This window comes from Venturia canescens, chromosome 1 (genome assembly GCF_019457755.1).
Source record: "Venturia canescens isolate UGA chromosome 1, ASM1945775v1, whole genome shotgun sequence".
Classification (NCBI taxonomy): domain Eukaryota; kingdom Metazoa; phylum Arthropoda; class Insecta; order Hymenoptera; family Ichneumonidae; genus Venturia; species Venturia canescens.
The window spans coordinates 33,799,617-33,819,147 of NC_057421.1; the positions used below are offsets into that span (position 1 = coordinate 33,799,617).

The 19,531-nt window shown below is 35.1% G+C and overlaps 2 protein-coding genes across 3 annotated transcripts in view; one reads left to right on the plus strand and one right to left on the minus strand.

Moving 5' to 3' along the window:
• The first annotated feature begins 4,956 nt into the window (after positions 1 to 4,956).
• Rchy1 (Ring finger and CHY zinc finger domain containing 1) lies at positions 4,957 to 18,838 on the plus strand. 2 transcript variants are annotated; one of them, XM_043414383.1, is made up of 4 exons: positions 4,957 to 6,118; positions 9,631 to 9,948; positions 10,889 to 11,258; positions 12,072 to 12,292. In XM_043414383.1, the coding sequence occupies exons 1-4, from the start codon at positions 5,975 to 5,977 to the stop codon at positions 12,164 to 12,166; spliced, it is 927 nt and encodes a 308-aa protein (XP_043270318.1). In that variant the 5' UTR covers positions 4,957 to 5,974; the 3' UTR covers positions 12,167 to 12,292. The 2 variants fall into 2 exon arrangements, with proteins under 2 accessions (XP_043270318.1, XP_043270388.1); XM_043414453.1 differs by lacking the exon at positions 12,072 to 12,292 and adding an exon at positions 15,121 to 18,838 and having other exon boundaries at positions 4,961 to 6,118.
• The window catches only part of Myb (proto-oncogene like protein Myb), a 45,446-nt gene continuing 44,005 nt past the window's right edge, over positions 18,091 to 19,531 (minus strand). The window contains exon 9 of the mRNA XM_043414263.1: positions 18,091 to 19,479. Within this exon, the coding sequence (XP_043270198.1) occupies positions 19,345 to 19,479 (135 nt within the window). The 3' untranslated portion in view covers positions 18,091 to 19,344. The remainder of the gene's footprint in view (positions 19,480 to 19,531) is intronic.

Consider the following 19,531-nt stretch of genomic DNA (forward strand, 5'->3'; position numbering starts at 1 on the left):
ATATTTCAAATATTACATGTCTCATCATGCTTTATCTACTATGCTACGAGACATGTAATATATGAAATATAATTGAACTTACATATGAATGCTGAATTCACAATTTATATAGAAGTTTCGTTATAAGGTTATTGTAAAGTGTCTATCAGTCCAGTAGGTAGCGCACAGAATTACAATTTCAGGGGTCTTGGGCTCGAATCTCACTCCGAGTAATTTATTTTTTTTTTATTTAGTTAAATTTTTTTGCTGTCTCATATGATGAAGAAAAATCTTTCGAAAGGAGCCGTGGGACTTGAAAAAATTTCGAGGTTCGGAGACTAAAAAAATTCCGAGATTCGAGGACTTTGAAAATTTTCGAAATTTTCATAAATCGGAAAAATGTCCTCTCACGATGGGTCAGAAACGCGTTTCATTCGATTCTGAATCGAATGAGACACACGTGTGGAGACCAAAAAAAAAAAAATTTTTAAAGGGAGCGTGGGACTTTGAAAAAATTTCGAGGTTCGGAGACTAAAAAAATTCCGAGATTCGAGGACTTTGAAAAAACTTCGAGGTTCGTGGACTTTGAAAATTTTCGAAATTTTCATAAATCGGAAAAATGTCCTCTCACGATGGGTCAGAAACGCGTTTCATTCGATTCTGAGTCGAATGAGACACTCGTGTGGAGTCAAAAAAAAAAAAATTTTTAAAGGGAGAGTGGGACTTTGAAAAAATTTCGAGGTTCGTGGACTTTGAAAATTTTCGAAATTTTCATAAATCGGAAAAATGTCCTCTCACGATGGGTCAGAAACGCGTTTCATTCGATTCTGAATCGAATGAGACACACGTGTGGAGACCAAAAAAAAAAAAATTTTTAAAGGGAGAGTGGGACTTTGAAAAAATTTCGAGGTTCGTGGACTTTGAAAATTTTCGAAATTTTCATAAATCGGAAAAATGTCCTCTCACGATGGGTCAGAAACGCGTTTCATTCGATTCTGAATCGAATGAGACACACGTGTGGAGACCAAAAAAAAAAAAATTTTTAAAGGGAGCGTGGGACTTTGAAAAAATTTCGAGGTTCGGAGACTAAAAAAATTCCGAGATTCGAGGACTTTGAAAAAACTTCGAGGTTCGTGGACTTTGAAAATTTTCGAAATTTTCATAAATCGGAAAAATGTCCTCTCACGATGGGTCAGAAACGCGTTTCATTCGATTCTGAGTCGAATGAGACACTCGTGTGGAGTCAAAAAAAAAAAAATTTTTAAAGGGAGAGTGGGACTTTGAAAAAATTTCGAGGTTCGTGGACTTTGAAAATTTTCGAAATTTTCATAAATCGGAAAAATGTCCTCTCACGATGGGTCAGAAACGCGTTTCATTCGATTCTGAATCGAATGAGACACACGTGTGGAGACCAAAAAAAAAAAAATTTTTAAAGGGAGCGTGGGACTTTGAAAAAAATCCGAGGTTCGGAGACTAAAAAAATTCCGAGATTCGAGGACTTTGAAAAAACTTCGAGGTTCGTGGACTTTGAAAATTTTCGAAATTTTCATAAATCGGAAAAATGTCCTCTCACGATGGGTCAGAAACGCGTTTCATTCGATTCTGAGTCGAATGAGACACTCGTGTGGAGTCAAAAAAAAAAAAATTTTTAAAGGGAGAGTGGGACTTTGAAAAAATTTCGAGGTTCGTGGACTTTGAAAATTTTCGAAATTTTCATAAATCGGAAAAATGTCCTCTCACGATGGGTCAGAAACGCGTTTCATTCGATTCTGAATCGAATGAGACACACGTGTGGAGACCAAAAAAAAAAAAATTTTTAAAGGGAGCGTGGGACTTTGAAAAAAATCCGAGGTTCGGAGACTAAAAAAATTCCGAGATTCGAGGACTTTGAAAAAACTTCGAGGTTCGTGGACTTTGAAAATTTTCGAAATTTTCATAAATCGGAAAAATGTCCTCTCACGATGGGTCAGAAACGCGTTTCATTCGATTCTGAGTCGAATGAGACACTCGTGTGGAGTCAAAAAAAAAAAAATTTTTAAAGGGAGAGTGGGACTTTGAAAAAATTTCGAGGTTCGTGGACTTTGAAAATTTTCGAAATTTTCATAAATCGGAAAAATGTCCTCTCACGATGGGTCAGAAACGCGTTTCATTCGATTCTGAATCGAATGAGACACACGTGTGGAGACCAAAAAAAAAAAAATTTTTAAAGGGAGCGTGGGACTTTGAAAAAATTTCGAGGTTCGTGGACTTTGAAAATTTTCGAAATTTTCATAAATCGGAAAAATGTCCTCTCACGATGGGTCAGAAACGCGTTTCATTCGATTCTGAATCGAATGAGACACACGTGTGGAGACCAAAAAAAAAAAAATTTTTAAAGGGAGCGTGGGACTTTGAAAAAAATCCGAGGTTCGGAGACTAAAAAAATTCCGAGATTCGAGGACTTTGAAAAAACTTCGAGGTTCGTGGACTTTGAAAATTTTCGAAATTTTCATAAATCGGAAAAATGTCCTCTCACGATGGGTCAGAAACGCGTTTCATTCGATTCTGAGTCGAATGAGACACTCGTGTGGAGTCAAAAAAAAAAAAATTTTTAAAGGGAGAGTGGGACTTTGAAAAAATTTCGAGGTTCGTGGACTTTGAAAATTTTCGAAATTTTCATAAATCGGAAAAATGTCCTCTCACGATGGGTCAGAAACGCGTTTCATTCGATTCTGAATCGAATGAGACACACGTGTGGAGACCAAAAAAAAAAAAATTTTTAAAGGGAGCGTGGGACTTTGAAAAAATTTCGAGGTTCGGAGACTAAAAAAATCCGAGGTTCGAGGACTTTGAAGATTTTTGGAAATTTTCACAAATCGGAAAAAAGTCTTTTCATGATGGGTCAGAAAAGCGTTTCATTCGATTCTGAGTCGAATGAGACACTCGTGTGGAGACAAAAAAAAAAGAATTTTTAAAGGGAGAGTGGGACTTTGAAAAAATTTCGAGGTTCGGAGACTAAAAAAATTCCGATATTCGAGGACTTTGAAAAAACTTCGAGGTTCGTGGACTTTGAAAATTTTCGAAATTTTCATAAATCGGAAAAATGTCCTCTCACGATGGGTCAGAAACGCGTTTCATTCGATTCTGAGTCGAATGAGACACTCGTGTGGAGACAAAAAAAAAAAAATTTTTAAAGGGAGAGTGGGACTTTGAAAAAATTTCGAGGTTCGGAGACTAAAAAAATTCCGAGATTCGAGGACTGGAAAAATTTCGAGGTTCGTGGACTTTGAAAATTTGCGAAATTTTCATAAATCGGAAAAATGTTCTCTCACGATGGGTTAGAAACACGTTTCATTCGATTCTGAGTCGAATGAGACACTCGTGTGGAGACAAAAAAAAAAATTTCTTTAAAGGGAGCGAGGGACTTTGAAAAAAATCCGAGGTTCGGGGACTTAGAAAATTTCTCCATATTTCATGTGACCGATGGTAGTTCGCTTTTACCGACAAACGGGACTAGCGAACCTACCGTCACAAGGGCGAACCCGGTACCCACAGTCCTCAGTCTCCATATGGCCGCGGTTTAGCGTCAGACGCTTCGTGTTCTGTTCTACCGGATTTCTCCGCGAGTTTTGTTCCAAGTGTCGTGAAAAAAATTCTCTCGAGTGCAGTGAAGTGGTGCGAATCCGGCTGTGCTCTCGATAGTTGTGACTAATGTGCGAATTATTTTTAATTAAATGTGTTTCGCGACCGGTGTCAAAACTGTCATGGCGTCAAAAATCCGCCTTATATTTTCGTTGATTTATTGTGGTCATCACAAAAATCGCACGTCCAAAAACGGAGCACAGCCGGATTCGGGAAATTAAATGAAATTTTTCGCAATTTTTTTTTTCGGTATTTTTTCAATATTCGCGACGAAATCCGGTAGAATAAGATTTCAGTTCGATTTTTTGCCACTTGGCGCTACATATGCCATCGCTCGATGACTCTTAATGCATGGGTGGCGAGAATGCGCGCGCAGGGACCCTAGCGTCAGTGTGTGCGTGCTCATGTATATTGCACAGCGCCATGGTGGCCGGCGTCGGTACTAAGCCGACCCCAGCCAAAGTGCGCCCAATGGCCTGTTATTCCATGTAAATCAATGACCACGTTTACACGGTGCTTTTATTCCGGTTTAGTTATATCAATATAGATATACAAAATACATATCTGTCGATATATATAAATATACCCGTTGTGTATACAAAACCGGAATAAGAGGACCGTGTAAACGTAGTCTATGTTCTCTGAGAGAATGTAGCGATCGCGGGCCGCAAGAAGCCGCGAGGCGGCACGGCGAACGAGGAAAAAGGATTGCCAACTCAAAAAAGTAAAACGAAAAAGTAAAAAATAAAGAAACAGCTAGAGCTGTGGCTGAAGAGAAGGTGATGAGAGAGAGGAAACAAGAATGTAAAAAAACGTGTATCACTAACTATAAAATAAAATATTTATCTTCCTCAATCCTAAAAATAATATAGAGGCTTTATTCACAACCACACAATGCCCTTATTATTCTAGGTCCTTAGCATAAGAGTGTCGAAGGATATGTCCTAGCCTAATATTTATAAGATGGAAGTGGGTAAAAGTATCGTATTGGGATATTAAAACTATTTATATAAGAAATCAAAGAAAGCCTTATTTCGATACATTTCACGTATAGAGATTATTAGAATATGTAAACTATAAGAATGAGTTAGTCAATACGTTCATATTTCTTATCGACTAGCGGTTATTGTTTATGCTATACTTATATATTAGTCACCCAAGTCCGTCACGTTCCTCTCATTTATTAATATTTCAATGATCAAATTATCAAATCAGTATGAAATACTAAAGTACGAAATTCGCAAATTCGCGGTTCTTAGCGCAGAAATCAGCGCACTCTGGTGACGAATTACGCATTCGTCACAGATATACGACGACGACGACACGGCGACGACGATGACAATTCGGACAATGATTCACATAGTACATAGGTCCATGGGTATACTCATACGCTGCATACGCATTTGCGGGTGCGGGGTCAGCGGGGTGTGGAGCGCAGGGAGAAATCGTTTGTGTATAACAGTCAATAGTACAGCACCGTCATGGGAATATTCAACGAGGAGCAATCCAATAACAAAAATAAAAATTGTCTGTTTCCAAAAGTTTGATAGTTGAATAAATTGGATGAAAATTGGAGGTTTTGAATAAGGAAAGAGAGTGCTCGAATATCGTGTGTGCGTGTACTGTCATTTCTGAGATTTATACGTGTTCTTTTTCCGTTTGATAAAAAAATGTTCTCGCGAACGGCAGGTGGGTAAGTTTCCGTGAACGGCCCCGTAAAAACCCAGCTGACACAAGTTTTCAAAAAATCGTTATAATCGCGCTCGTGCAACTGCATGATATGCTTGAAATCGATTGTGGTTATGAGTGAAGAGAAAAAACATGGAACTTTTAGTTGACTGTTTTAAAACTATAATCTCCTCGAATTAAGAAAATGGCTTTAATAAATAACATTCCACCGATTAAGAAACGTTGAAAACATCAAAATATCATCGCAAGTATTATCCCAGCCTTGGGTTGATGTCAAATAAAACAAATCAATATTCGTGTAATACATGATTTGTACATTTTGTACAGCGAAGTTATCGAACATTCCATTACTGGTAGTACATTTTTTTATGAAATAAATCTGTCCAATGTCAACGGTTGTTTGAAAACACCTTGCAGTCGTTTCGTCAAATGAATTCCACACAATTCGGGATATTCATTGCGTGTTATCGAAGTTACAACAGAATATTTGTGCCTTCATCGCAAGGTGCTAATAATTGGAACAAACTACGAAATTTACGGAACGTTAATTGAAAACGAGCGAGCAAAGACTCTACTCATAGAATTGCGACAGAACGAAGACTCGTGAGATTGAGAAAAGAAGACTGCCCTAACGGGGGAGAGGGAGAGAGAAAAAGCGATAAAGTGTAGCGCGATAAAAAAAAGGATGGAAAAGGGAGACGAGACATCACGGCCGTCGGTGGAACTCCGCAACAACGGCCCCATACGAGACCAATCTGAGGCCGACGAGAGCGACTCTACGGAAAAACATTACGGATGTGCCCACTACAAACGAAGATCTAAATTCGTGGTAATTAAAGAAAATATTTATCTCATTGCAACCCTTTTTTATTGTGACAGCCGAGCTCCCTCCATCCCCACCTTGTCACAATTCTCGCTCAATATGCAACGTATTTTTGTTGATTCATAATCCACACATTGTCCGAAGAAAGAAATCGATCATTGCCCATGAAACATGCAATGTCACCATATATAAATATTTTTATCTTTTCCATCAGTACTTTCGAATTGTAGATTTTCTTTAAATAATTTTTCTATTTTGTCAAATTATTCAATTTATGGTAAACGTACGATTGGAATTTTATAATAGTAAAGTTTAAATCTTTCCATACACATGAATTAATTTCTTGTTGAAAAAATTTTCAAACGTTTTGCACCAACGAAACATATGTTCTAAAATAAGGTAATGATTCCCAAAATTGTATAACTTATAATCTAAAAAAAGTGAGATACTTGTACATAGCGTGAGCTTTCAGGTTTCAAAATATTGGATTCTGATCATATTGATTCTATTTTCTAAGTAAAAATATATTATTCCACGCTAACTGTTCCGTTCGTTGTTTCTTTTCGTGTGAAGTATTTTTAAACAAGACTCTTGAATCTTTTAACCATCTAAACATATATTTTGACTTGCAAAAAAATGTTTGATTGATACTAGATTCCTGTAAGAAAGTTGAGTCGAAGAACTTTTACAGAATTGATTGCTATGAAAAAAATATATCAATCATAAAGTTTTCCAGTGTTTTGTGTACTACCGCTCACAACTTAAAATAAAGTGCGTTACCCCAGTAATAAACTGACATATATTTTCCAATAGTTTTTACATAATTTAATCATTTCTTGAATCAAAACCCTTATAATTTCGTATTCAATTTGAAAAATTAAACAAATTATTTTTTATACGCTATAAAATATAACAAAATTTGAATCAAAGCTGTCAGGTGGTATAAAACTGATTCATGAACAATGTTTGAACATAAAAACAATTCTAAAATTCCAATTGGACGCATTGTTTACGAGTACTTATGAGGGAATATTCACCCAACCTAACGAAAAAACTTGTAACTTTTGGAAGATTTGGAACAATCCTATCAAAAACTGAAATGTAGGTTTAAAAAAATGGAACTGGTTTATCTTAAAATGAACAACTTTTTTCAAATTCTACTTATTTCTGTATTCTCAAATGCATGGTACGCACGCTGAGGAAAGATCTATTTGCGGTGTTGGGCAGATACACAAAAGCTTTGCTCATGTGATCACTTTACTGTTCGCAATACTTCACAATAAATTATCGAATTTGGCTTTTCAGGATCTTTAAGTTACATTTCGAAATTCCACTGATTTTCATTATGTTTGTTCAAACACATTCAAACCTAACGCACCGTGAAAGAACCGACGTCATCTACTTCGTTCATCTCCTTATCAAGCGGAAGTTACGTCAACCTCTATCTCAACAATATACATTGAATATTCTATTTAAAAAGTTGATGAACCAGAATAAATTATCGATATTTTTTAGTAAAAATCTTAGCGTAATATCGGAAGTCATGGGTGAAATTTATGATTGTTCACTATTTGCGGAAAATCCAGGTGAAAAATTGTTGCATTATCCTCCGATTTTAGTCATAACGTAGTTCAACACGAAGATCGAAGGTCATTCAGCTGCCTGCCAAGGATCAACTAAAGCATAGTTAAAGTTTGAATTTGTCTTATCATTGAGAGTGATGATCGGATATAGAGCCAGACCGTTCGTAAATCCTGATGACGCTGAAGTTTCCAACGTTGGAGTCCAACGAAATGATCGAAAAAAACTCTCCAATAATTCCAGTAATTCTCCTATTTTGTTTCCTGCCAAATTTGCGATTCGTAGTTTTTCAAGGTGCACCAACGATTCGTGAAATAAAAAATTGGTGAATTACAAACGTTTTTTTCGTTCATTTCGTTGGACTCCAACGTTGGAAACTTCAGCGTCGTAAATCCTGCGTTTTAGGGTGAGTTGCTAGTAGACGCTGAGACGTTCCTGCATGGCCTTCGACTTCCGCTAAAATCAATAATATTCAAGTAGAGTACCAGTGAGCGAAAAAAGTTGTATGTTATTTTCGTGCTCCGGTTCGTGTCTCTCATCTAGGAAACTTCGTACACGCATCAAAAGCTGTATACGTGATGGAATTATATTTTCATCTCTGCATACATTTTATTTTATTTTTTCATCTTTTTATTCAATTCCATCAAGTACAAAAAATAATCTATAAAGAATCTTTCCAATAAATATATTCTTATTAGTTGTATGAATATAAAGATAGAGAAATATTTGTGTAATCAGTGGCTCACGGTATTATATATTTAGTATTTTTTTTCAACGTTTTATATGAAATCAATTGAAAACTCGCATCTGATTGAAATTTGTTCATAAGATGACTTTTGGAAGATATTATTGAAGTAACATTTTCAAACCGCAACTACCGATGTTGATGCGAATAAATTTGAACATATATCAAAAGATACTATGGATGCCACATACGCAACGCGCGCGTACGATAGGGATTTGGACAAACGTTGCGACTCGAAAACACGGCTCGTCGTGTCGCCTTACTCTCATGGGGGAATGAAGCATTTTTTGGTAATTCTGCAGTTTGATTACTTTTCTGAAAATCAATGCAAGAATTTTTTTTCTTCTCGAAGTTTTTGATTGAACTATAATAAGTGATATTCTATCGGGAGAGGCTGACGTTTCTCATAAAAACCATAAGCTATGTACTTCCGAAAACTGATAAGGAAATAACCCAATGACAACCATACACATAGACAAAAGTGTTCCACACCCACCCAACAATTTCGCATACACATCGCGCGTGTTGTTCGGAGAAATTTTTTTATATCCAAATCCAATTCAAACATTCGCGCGATGAAATTCAGAACTTACTGTTTTGTGTTTTGATTCAAAATAGGTGATGATGTTCGATTAGTCTGAAAAAAATAGTCAAATAGGCGAATAATAAATGTGAGCGAAGATCAGCGAAATGTAATGAAGATATTTGATTTATTTGTTCTTAATGTTTTGTATTTCAACACATTGAATCACAATCATTCGAATTGAAATGCACTGAAAAAGTAAACGATGCTTTCAATAGTAACATCATGGATACATTTAAGTGTTTGTGTGCGAATTTGGGCATAATAAAAATAAATATTAAAATAGACAGTTAAGTTGAAGCCACTCTCATGTTGGCGGGCTCACAATTTTTAAATTAGTTACACGCAAATTCGAAATGTAGGTACGCAGGGTCAATTTATTGAATTTCTACATTTAGTATTTCCGAGTTATCCTAATAAAGAAAATGAAGAATTTCAAATAAATAGCGTCATTGTATACCCAATGAAATATCCACTGGCGAACTCTGATCTTTAATAAATACCGCTGCAAAGACGGTGTGTTGATGACTGATCTTCCTCAGGTGCATGATAAACAATTATATTAGTGATCTTGTAATTTTTGCATTTCATGTTCTTTCGGACGAGTAGACACCGTGCTGCAGCAAGGTATACACATGTCGTTACTGTCACGACGAGCAAGAGACTCACACCGTCAATCGAAAGGAGGTGACGGAATTGATATGCGTGATGTGCGACACCCGTCAGCCGGTACAGGCTACATGTCAAAAGTGCAACTGTCGGTTTGGAAAGTACACGTGTCTCGAGTGCAATCTCTTCGATGATGAAAACAAAAATCAGTATCATTGCGATGGCTGTGGTATATGCAGACTCGGAGGACGAGACAGGTTCTTCCACTGTGCAAAATGCAACATGTGTTTGCCGGTTTTACTTCAGAATGGACACAAGGTAATGATGCTTGTATCAAATAAAAATATAGTCAAATTGAGTAACGAAAAAACGATGACGCTGAAGTTTCCAACGTTGGAGTCCAACGAAATGATCGAAAAAAACTCTCCAATAATTCCAGTAATTCCCCTATTTTGTTCCCTGCCAAATTTGCGATTCGTAGTTTTTCAAGCTGCACCAACGATTCGTGAAATAAAAAATTGGTGAATTACAAACGTTTTTTTCGTTCATTTCGTTGGACTCCAACGTTGGAAACTTTAGCATCGTAAAAAACGAGATTTCTGTAGCAAATTTTTTTTTTCATTTTGTAAAAAACGGAGTTATGGAAAAAATGTTCCGATACAAGTCAAACAACTATGTACAAAGTGTGCATGAAAAATTTCATGCGAATCGATTGAGACTTTTTCTAAGGCTGTTTATGACCTTTTGAAGTATCAATAATTGTTAAATTTTTAGCATTTTTTTTGAACTTCTTTTTTGTTCCCTTTTTTGCCATTATATATTCACTAAATATGATTTTATGGAGCATCGCTCTTCATTATCAAAAAACGGAGAATACGATTCATAATGCGTTCTATATCGCACGCGAGTAATGTACTCTGTTAAAACGAAAATTGGGATAGTTTACAAGTCAGGTGCAGTCTTACTGTCGAAGAGATAGGTCAGAGACCTGGGGTTTCCCCAAAAAACCTTAAAATCATGAAGGAGTATTTGAATTATAAGAGTCAATTTTAACCAGTATAGAGATGAATATTTTAAACGTTTGCCTAATAGCGAAATAGTAAATTTAAACATCGTTCAAGTTCATCAGATGTTTGGGCGAATTAATGACCTCATATATTCCATGTACACTTACAGAAGAATTAACAATAGGCAGATACTCGCAAATCAAGCAACCTGAGCTACAATTGAACCATAATTATTTATTTATTTATTTCAGTGCGTAGAAAATGTTTCCCACGCAAATTGTCCTGTATGTCTCGAGGATATTCATACGAGTCGTATACCTTGCCACATACCTGATTGTGGGCATTTATTACATCGCACCTGCTTCGATGAGCTTTTATACTCGGGTCACTATGCGTGTCCAACTTGTCAAGTGTCGTTACTCGACATGACCGAACTATGGAGATTTCTCGACAAAGAGGTATCGCACACGCCTATGCCACTCGAATATAAGGATTATAAGGCTGATATATTGTGCAAGGATTGCCACAAAGAATCCACCGTTAAATTTCATGTCGTCGGACTCAAATGTTTGAACTGCGGTAGCTACAATACGTGCAGAATCAAAGGATCTCCGTGTCCGGGTAAGAACAAGTGATGCTAAAGTGATTGTTTTTGTAATTTAACGATAGGTACTTTTAAAGTATTACTTCAAGTTTTCATGCTCAATTTAGCTACAAAAAAGGGGACGGGGTTGATATTTCGAATATTCAATGCTCCGACGGCTCAAATCTTCGAATTTTCATAACTGGAAATCACAAGTTTCGTTAAGATCATGCAACGAAAGCCTACCCTGTTAATTGTAAATGATGTAAAAGCGTACAAGTAATGATAAAGGAAATTACAAATACGATTTCACATACAAGGTAATCTTCAGAAAAAGTATAAAAAAAAACAAAAGCTCTATTCGAATGACCAGTACTACTACGATTTACTAGACTCCGAATATATAGTATTTAGCATACCATTAAAGTCCGAAGTTTTATTATAGAAAATAAGATATATCAGAAAGTTTAAATATAATAAAGGCTCATGAAAGATTCGTCAAGTTGACGAAAGCTCTGAACCCCGAAATTCATATTTTTAATCATCTTATTTTGCAAAAACTGCAATTCTGACCGCTCAAAATCCGAAAAGGACATTCGAAATTACGAAAACTCACACGTAACGCAGATAGCAAATAGTCCTGACGCGTTTACATGGTAGCGCCATCGGCGTTTTGATCTTCCGGGAAAAACTTTTCTTATTTTTTACCTTTCGAGATAATGTCTTTTCGGAGTTTCGATCTATCGCGGTTTCGTATTTTCCGAATTCTGACAATCTGAACCTTTTATTCGTGAATATAAAATGCATGAATGTTTATCTATTAAACGGTTATTCAATATTCTTATTTTTAGAACTTTCCACTGTACGAAGTTCAGCCCTTCAGGAACTCAACTTTCTAGCCAGACAATTTTTCGGAATTTTGCACTTTCTGCTTAGAGGAAGCTGATATTAAACTGATAATAAATTGCATTTCAATAAATTTTCAACGGGATTTTGGCGTACAATTTCATTTTTATGATTGATTTTCATTTAAGGAGGGTGGATCGCGAAATCAAAATAATCAGAATTCGATCAAATTTCGTGATAATATTCTTTGGCAACAAGTACACAAATACAATTTTTTTCAAATTTTTTTACCACATGATTATCGCATAATTGAGCGTTAAATCGAAGTTCTTATGCACGAAATGTATAACTGTATATATGTAAACTCTATGCTTATACACGTGAACTTTAGTGTTCAATTACTCGTCAGCTGTGTGGTAGAAAAATCTATAAAAATGTATGTTGTCTTATATATTTTCAAAGAATTCATTTACCAAATTTTATGAAATTCTTTATATTTTTAACATGGTTCAGCATGGCAACTTTGTATCGTCGCGATCCACCCTCCTTAAATGAAAAGTGATGGCCGAACAAGTACTTTTAACACATAATTTGTACAGATCCAAAAACGATGTCGAATATTGTGAATAATACCAGGGATAAGAATCGATTTTCTTCCAAGTCTCTGCCACCATAGAGGAATAAATTACTATACCTTAAATGTGATTTTTTTTTTATTTAAACGCTTCAGTATATCTATATACATGCATATATAGATATTCAGAATGCCTGTTCGCTATTTTAGGCCTTCTAACTTTTGAGCCCCACCCAATTTAAACAGCTGATGTATATATGTAAATAACATATTATTTAGAATGTAAGTCGATACGCAATGATAATTAGACCAATTGAATTGAATTGAATCATTTCGGTGCGCAGAATGAAATTTGAGGTTTTAGGGGTACTTTACCCCCTTGATCTCTTGATTTTTTCTCTTGGAAAAATTCAAAGACACGTCAACGTGAATTCTTTTCGCTCTTCGAAATGTTGTCTGTTCCATAGAAATCGAACGAAAATTTTTTTTTTATACCAAAAAATTATGAATGTCAGGGGGTGAATCATCCCCATGTGATAGGGGTACATAAGAAGTTGAAAATATTATACAGGTTATTTGACATGCAGAACATTTTGCAATTGGTGTTGTTTTGTTCGGTTGAGTGCTTCGCCTCGGCCGACAATTACATGTGATCTGAGACTTTCCTTATTTTCCTGCCCTAGGTGTGTAATATACTATTTCAGCCCGAAGTAAAAAATGAAATTACACAAATTAATTTTTTCATACCCGGTACCTCGATCTGTACCACTCTGGCGATTTTTTTACGAGATCGTCAAAAATACTGAAAGACTCTGTAATTTTTTCAATCAAAAAAGACTAGCTATTTTTGAATAAAAAAATACTAATTTTCGTGATTTTATTTTTTATACCCTAGAACCTCGATCCGTGCCACTCTGGCGATTTTTTTGCGATATCATCAGACATATTGAAAACTTTGTAATTTTTTCAGCCAAAAAAAATGACTGTTTCTGAATGAAAAAATAATTCTCCCCTTTTTTCGTAAAAAGTCATCATTACCAGAACCTAAAAATTATTTCGAGTCGTCCGCTCAAAAGCTAACACAAAACTACAACTTTTATGTAAATACATTTTATTTCTGTTACTTTAAGTTTCCGAGATATATTCATTTGAAAAAAAAAACGGTATTTTCTAAAATTACGAATTTAAAAATCTGAAAAAATTCACATAGAGTGCCTATTAGTAGTACTTTAATATAATCAGTTATGAAGCAGATCTGAGATGGTCGAAAAAAAGTGGCCGGTTTGACAGAGAATCCCTCAATATAGGTATAGATTCAAGAATTTCATTTCGCTGGAACGATACATGCAGCAAGTGTCGTGACCCATTTAGTCGGAATCGTCAGGATGCGAGCTTCCATAGAAATGAGTTATAGCTGGCATCAAGAGGCCTCTTTGATGGTGTTCTATACAGACATGGTAAATCCATAAATGTGTTAGTAACTTTTGCATAATCTTGAGCCTGTGCAAAGTTTTTTCTCAGAATTACGCTACTGATCGTGTTGGTTTCGGACTCATTCGAAAGGGATTTTAAAAGGGGTCAGCAGACGACAAGGCTGTCAATGTACTTGTCCCGAAACTCTACCGAGTCTCTTGATCTTGTCGATGACCGCGTTTACACAGCACTTATATTCCAGTTTTGCATCATCGATGTAGTGGTAGGACGTTACGAACGACAATTAGTTATGCTTTTCTCCCGTACCAATTTTCAAATACATCTATTTTATCAAGAAACAACCTTAATTTAGAGATGGCAAGAAATTCAGCGAGTAATGAAGATAAATTCATCAAGCCATGAATAATTTAAGGTGATTTTTTCGATTTTGTTGTGTACGAATTTCATTATAAGTGAAACGTTCCTCATTCTCACCTTATATTCTTATATTTATTATAGTAAGGTTATATAAAAGTAGTTTATGTCATGCTCTTACATGTTGCCTCATTAAATGGAAATGTTTTGTTTCTCTCTAAACAATTCGTTTTAATAAATTTTTTATAATAGCATATAATGCAAAATTAGTTTAATGATGGACAAAAATTATTTCACGACGATTAGGTTATCGTGGTTCGCTGAAGATCCGAGCCATTTTTCGTGAATTTTGTAAATTATGCATGTTTGTGACGAAGAATGAAAATTGGTCTAAATTTTTTTGCAAACTTCATGGCGTGCTCTCAAAGTAGAAGTATTAAAGAATATTCAGAAATTTCATCAGATTTTTTATTGCAAATTACGTTTTCTAACATGGCTCAGCTTTTTAGCGACCCATCGCTAAATAGGGACCAATAAAAGTGATACCCTTAATAAGTTGACAAACTTCAATAAATTAGATTGCAACTGGTTGAAAAAAACATCGCAATGTTTATAAAATGCATAAATAGTAATGATGAACAATCAGTTTTGCACAGTTTAATACGATCTGTTTTTTTTAATAATGTCTGCAGATCCCGACTCCTTGGACGTAGCTGCCGGTGGAAGTAGTACTAGTGATCAAGAGCAATCTCAGGATCACAGTTCAGAATAAGAAGAAAAAGATGCGTGGAAAGCTGTCCGGAGAGGGTGCCATCGTTGAAAAAAATTTTTAACGAGAAGTCTGTGATTTCTCAGAAAAAAAAGACGCGCGGCCTTATTATCCCGCTTTCAGAACGCTAGAAACTTAGAAAATTTGTACATTTTTTTGAGCGCTGCTATTTCTGCCCTTTAGACAAACTTTTTTTTCCTTATTTCTGATTTTTATATCCGTCTTTGTCTTTTGATCATTGCAGTCCGGGAGCCAGTCAACATTTTTTGGAACTTATTTTGGAATTTATTTTATGGAACTATCAAATAGACAGTCTGGCTGCGAAATTCCGATGAAATCTGGCAGGGTTCCTCTGATTTCCACAAATTTGGCCTTTCTTCGAATGTTCGGAACTTTTTTTCGCTCAAGTGAAACTTGTACTAATTCACATAATAATTAAACTTCGTACAAAAGTAGTCTGGTTAATCTATAGATTTGGGAAATGAGTCTGGCAGTCATCCAAAATACGTTAATAAAAAAAACTTATGGAACTTATTATCGCAGATTTAAAAATTTTCCAATGATCGAATGCTGTATATAATAATTGAGAAAAGCAGTTTGGTTATCATTTGATATCACTCAAGATTAGCCAGACTAACCAAATGATAGGTAATCTGGAAATTTATAGACAATTATTATAGATTCGTTCGTACTTAAATGATTATTACAGTTTTAATTTTGCAAAACCAGAGTTTTTTAAAGGTATTAATAAGTGGATATGCGAAATGGTTCGGTATCGTCGGAGATGGCGTTTAGAACACTGAACTTACATTTAACAGTCTGGCGAGGCTCATTCAAAATCGTAATCACCCTGTTTGTTCTATCCACTTCATAGTGTTATCGATAATCTGAAGAAAATTCAGTCGTGCAAAAATAAGACTATAATCATTGTATAAATTTTATTGTAAGTAGAACGTCACGTATAAAGTCCCAGCTTACACATATTCCCGTTAGTTTGACAAGGTATTAGTAATCTCTAATGATAGTCAGACTGTTTTCTTTAATCGGTGAATGCAGTACTTGACCGACTGTTAATTTTTTAATCTGCGAAAATAAGTTCTATAAGTTTACTTTTTCATTTTCAGTTTTTCACGTGCCAGACTCATTTTCCATCGTCAAAAATCATCCAGACCGTCCTTCAATAAAGTTCTATTGTCTCCTTGATAGATACAATAAGCAGGATTCATGCGAAAATACGTTTAATACGCTAAGATTTTTTTTAACTTTTTGACATCCACCTTTGCTAAATCCATCGAAACTCGATAGTCAGACTGTCAATTTATTGGCATGCATGATTATGTGAACTGGAAAAACTTTGGTTGCTTCGTATGAAAATAAGATCCAAAAATTTCACTGGCTCCCGGATTATTGAAGATCGTGAAAATTGTGAGCTACTACTTACCATCTCGCGAGCAACACATCTATATAGTAGACAGATAAATGATAGATGACGATTTCAAAGCTATGGCCGCGAATAACCACTATTTATCGGTCTCCACTAATCGGTTAAATCATCGTTGTGTACGTCGAGTTTGCGTATAAATTAAACGTCTATGCGTTGGTCATCGATTTGTGAAAAGAAGGGTCAAAGAAAAATGAATTCAAGATAAGTTCTCTTTGATAGGTAAATACGTTTCAAAATATTGTTGAAAAAAACCTATGAGTGTTGACATATCTGTCGTGCCGAAAGAATAGGGGGAAATAAGGGGTAATCCGTCGCTTAACGAAGTCGAACATAAAAAAACCGAATTCATTCCAACCATTTGAAAACTGTTCAACTCTTGATATACCAAGGATTAGAAATTTTACAATTTGAAAATTATGTCGTGTTACCCGGACGGCGCTTGGATGTTGACTGTGATTTGGCATAAAATGAATCGATTAGTTTGAAAAATGCTAAATGAAAAATTGATGTGTGATACATGTAAATAATGTGAAATGCGATAACGTATGATTGTTTTCGTCGATTTTTCTGAAATTGCACGATCATTTATCAGATTATTGCCTGCAACGCCGCAAATTTTCAAAGTGTTATACAAAAGGAAAATGATAATTATCGTGCACTTGAATATATAAAAAATTATTTAGAGCCGTTTTTCAAATTGAAACCATTTTTCTCCGTATCGCTTTTTTTGGATGCGATCTCTGAATTGTCAGACTGTTCTGTTTTTTCACAAAAAAAAAATGAAGTTTTTATGAAAGAGCCGAAATAAGTTACAATTGGGCAGGGAAAAAATCCTCTTGACATACAAGATGATTGGTGTATTAGCGGGTATGCAAGTTTAGATAGTCGATAAACATAATGAATGGTGAGAATTGCTATAAAGCGAGAGAATGAATGATTTATTGGGTCAGCTATTTTCCAAACGAGCGCCACATCCTGTAAAACAAGCGAAAAATCAATGTATGGAGCGGACAGTTCTTTTCAATTTCTGAAGATCTTCCGTTTGAACAACTTAGCAAGTCCCTATTGAACAAATAAAACAAAGAACAAACTACTGAATATGAAATTGTGCTATTTCATTCACGAATAATTGAATGATTAAAACTTTCGCTTAAGTTTTTTAAAGCTATTCCAAAAGCATTTTTCAATTAATCATTGTTTTCTTCTACACTTTTTTTAGATACAACTCTCAGATTCAACAATTTTATGTTCAAAATGATTGTTTTTTTCTTTAAAGAAAGAACGAAGCTGTGTCTAATTTAGCGGCTATACATCTCCAAGCATAAAAAACGATAATTATATAAACATTCCATGTATGAAGAATAAATAAAATGGCGTTAGTTAATTAATTAGAAAATTAGCACTTTTTCAATGCGCATAATTGACGAATTTATATACACATACGCGATATCCTGTGGGTGTTTTATATTCTCATAGAGCATACGTAATACATTCCTGTTTTAATCTGCCAGTATTGTGGCTATACGTACGACAACTGTTATTCAGAAAAAGAATAAGTTGGAATTAATGTCGTTGAAACGAAGAAACCCTTTGTGTAAGCGTGATCATTTTTTCGGCAAATTCGAATTACGAAAATTGGTCTCATTGCTTTCCCGTAGAGATTCACTAGCTCTATAAAAAACATTCGGCGAAAATTGGGATAACAGAACCAATTGATTTTTATTGGCATATGATGATGTAAATTTCAATACCAATATCAAAATGTGAAAAAGACAAGCAAGTTAGCATATGAATTTGCACGAGAAGATATTGATGTGCGGTCGGATACTCATTAGATATTATTTCGGTTATATTATCGTTATGTTATTTGGAAACGAGCATCCTTCTACTTTTGGGGTTGATTGGTAACAAAAAAAAATGTGAAGGGAAGAATACACACACAGGTGAAGACGTACGCACGGAAAACTTCAAACGCTGGCAGTTTCCACTACGTACCACACAAATCATCATCAACGATATTATTATGATATAGTATTATAATTATTTGTTAATTCTTGTTTTTTTTTTGGTGCAATCTTTATTATTGAAAAATTATATGTTAAATACCAATTACAAAGGCTCTTTGTACGTAATGGCCGCAAATAGTGTTTTATATTACGATATATGATATTCTATAAAATAAACGGGCTATAGTTTACTTCCTCTGATTCATTTGCTTCCGATCGATCGTTTCTTCGCCCCACCTTCGCCACAGGTATCATAAAAAGAGTATAAAAAAAAGAGAAAAATGACGGCTTGGTCTGCAGAAAAAGTATATATAAAAGAAAAAAACTAAAAAAAAAATCTGGCATCTGTTCAGTCTACGAGGATAACTTGAAAAACGATATCCCATTCTACAAGCCTTGACTAATTGCTCTTTTTCGCTTTTCAGACCTCTTGTCGCTTCATCATTCTCAAATTAAAATTTTTTCGCTCGCTTAAGAATAATGTTATTTTTGTGATTATTTTTTTAACAACGGCGAGAAAATTATATCGATCCACATATATACGCACACGCACTCGCCGCAGTATCTCGCTAACCGCGAGTGTTCCGACTAGTTTCGTATCAGATTATGGTCATTTCATATTTTTTCGTGATTCTTCCTATTTTTCCATATGAAAAGTTCTTGACGAATGGGTAATTACAAAAGTTTTATAATCCATTTAGAAATGAAGAGAACGAGGACGCAACGGTACAAAACCATTTGTGGTTAGAAAACGACGAGCTGCGTTTGTCATTTCGAGCTGATCTTGGGTTAGTCCACATGCAACCATCGTCCATTGAGCCTCCAGTTGAAACTGTCATAAATGAACAATGAAAACGTCAAATACAAATTCGTATATAAAAACT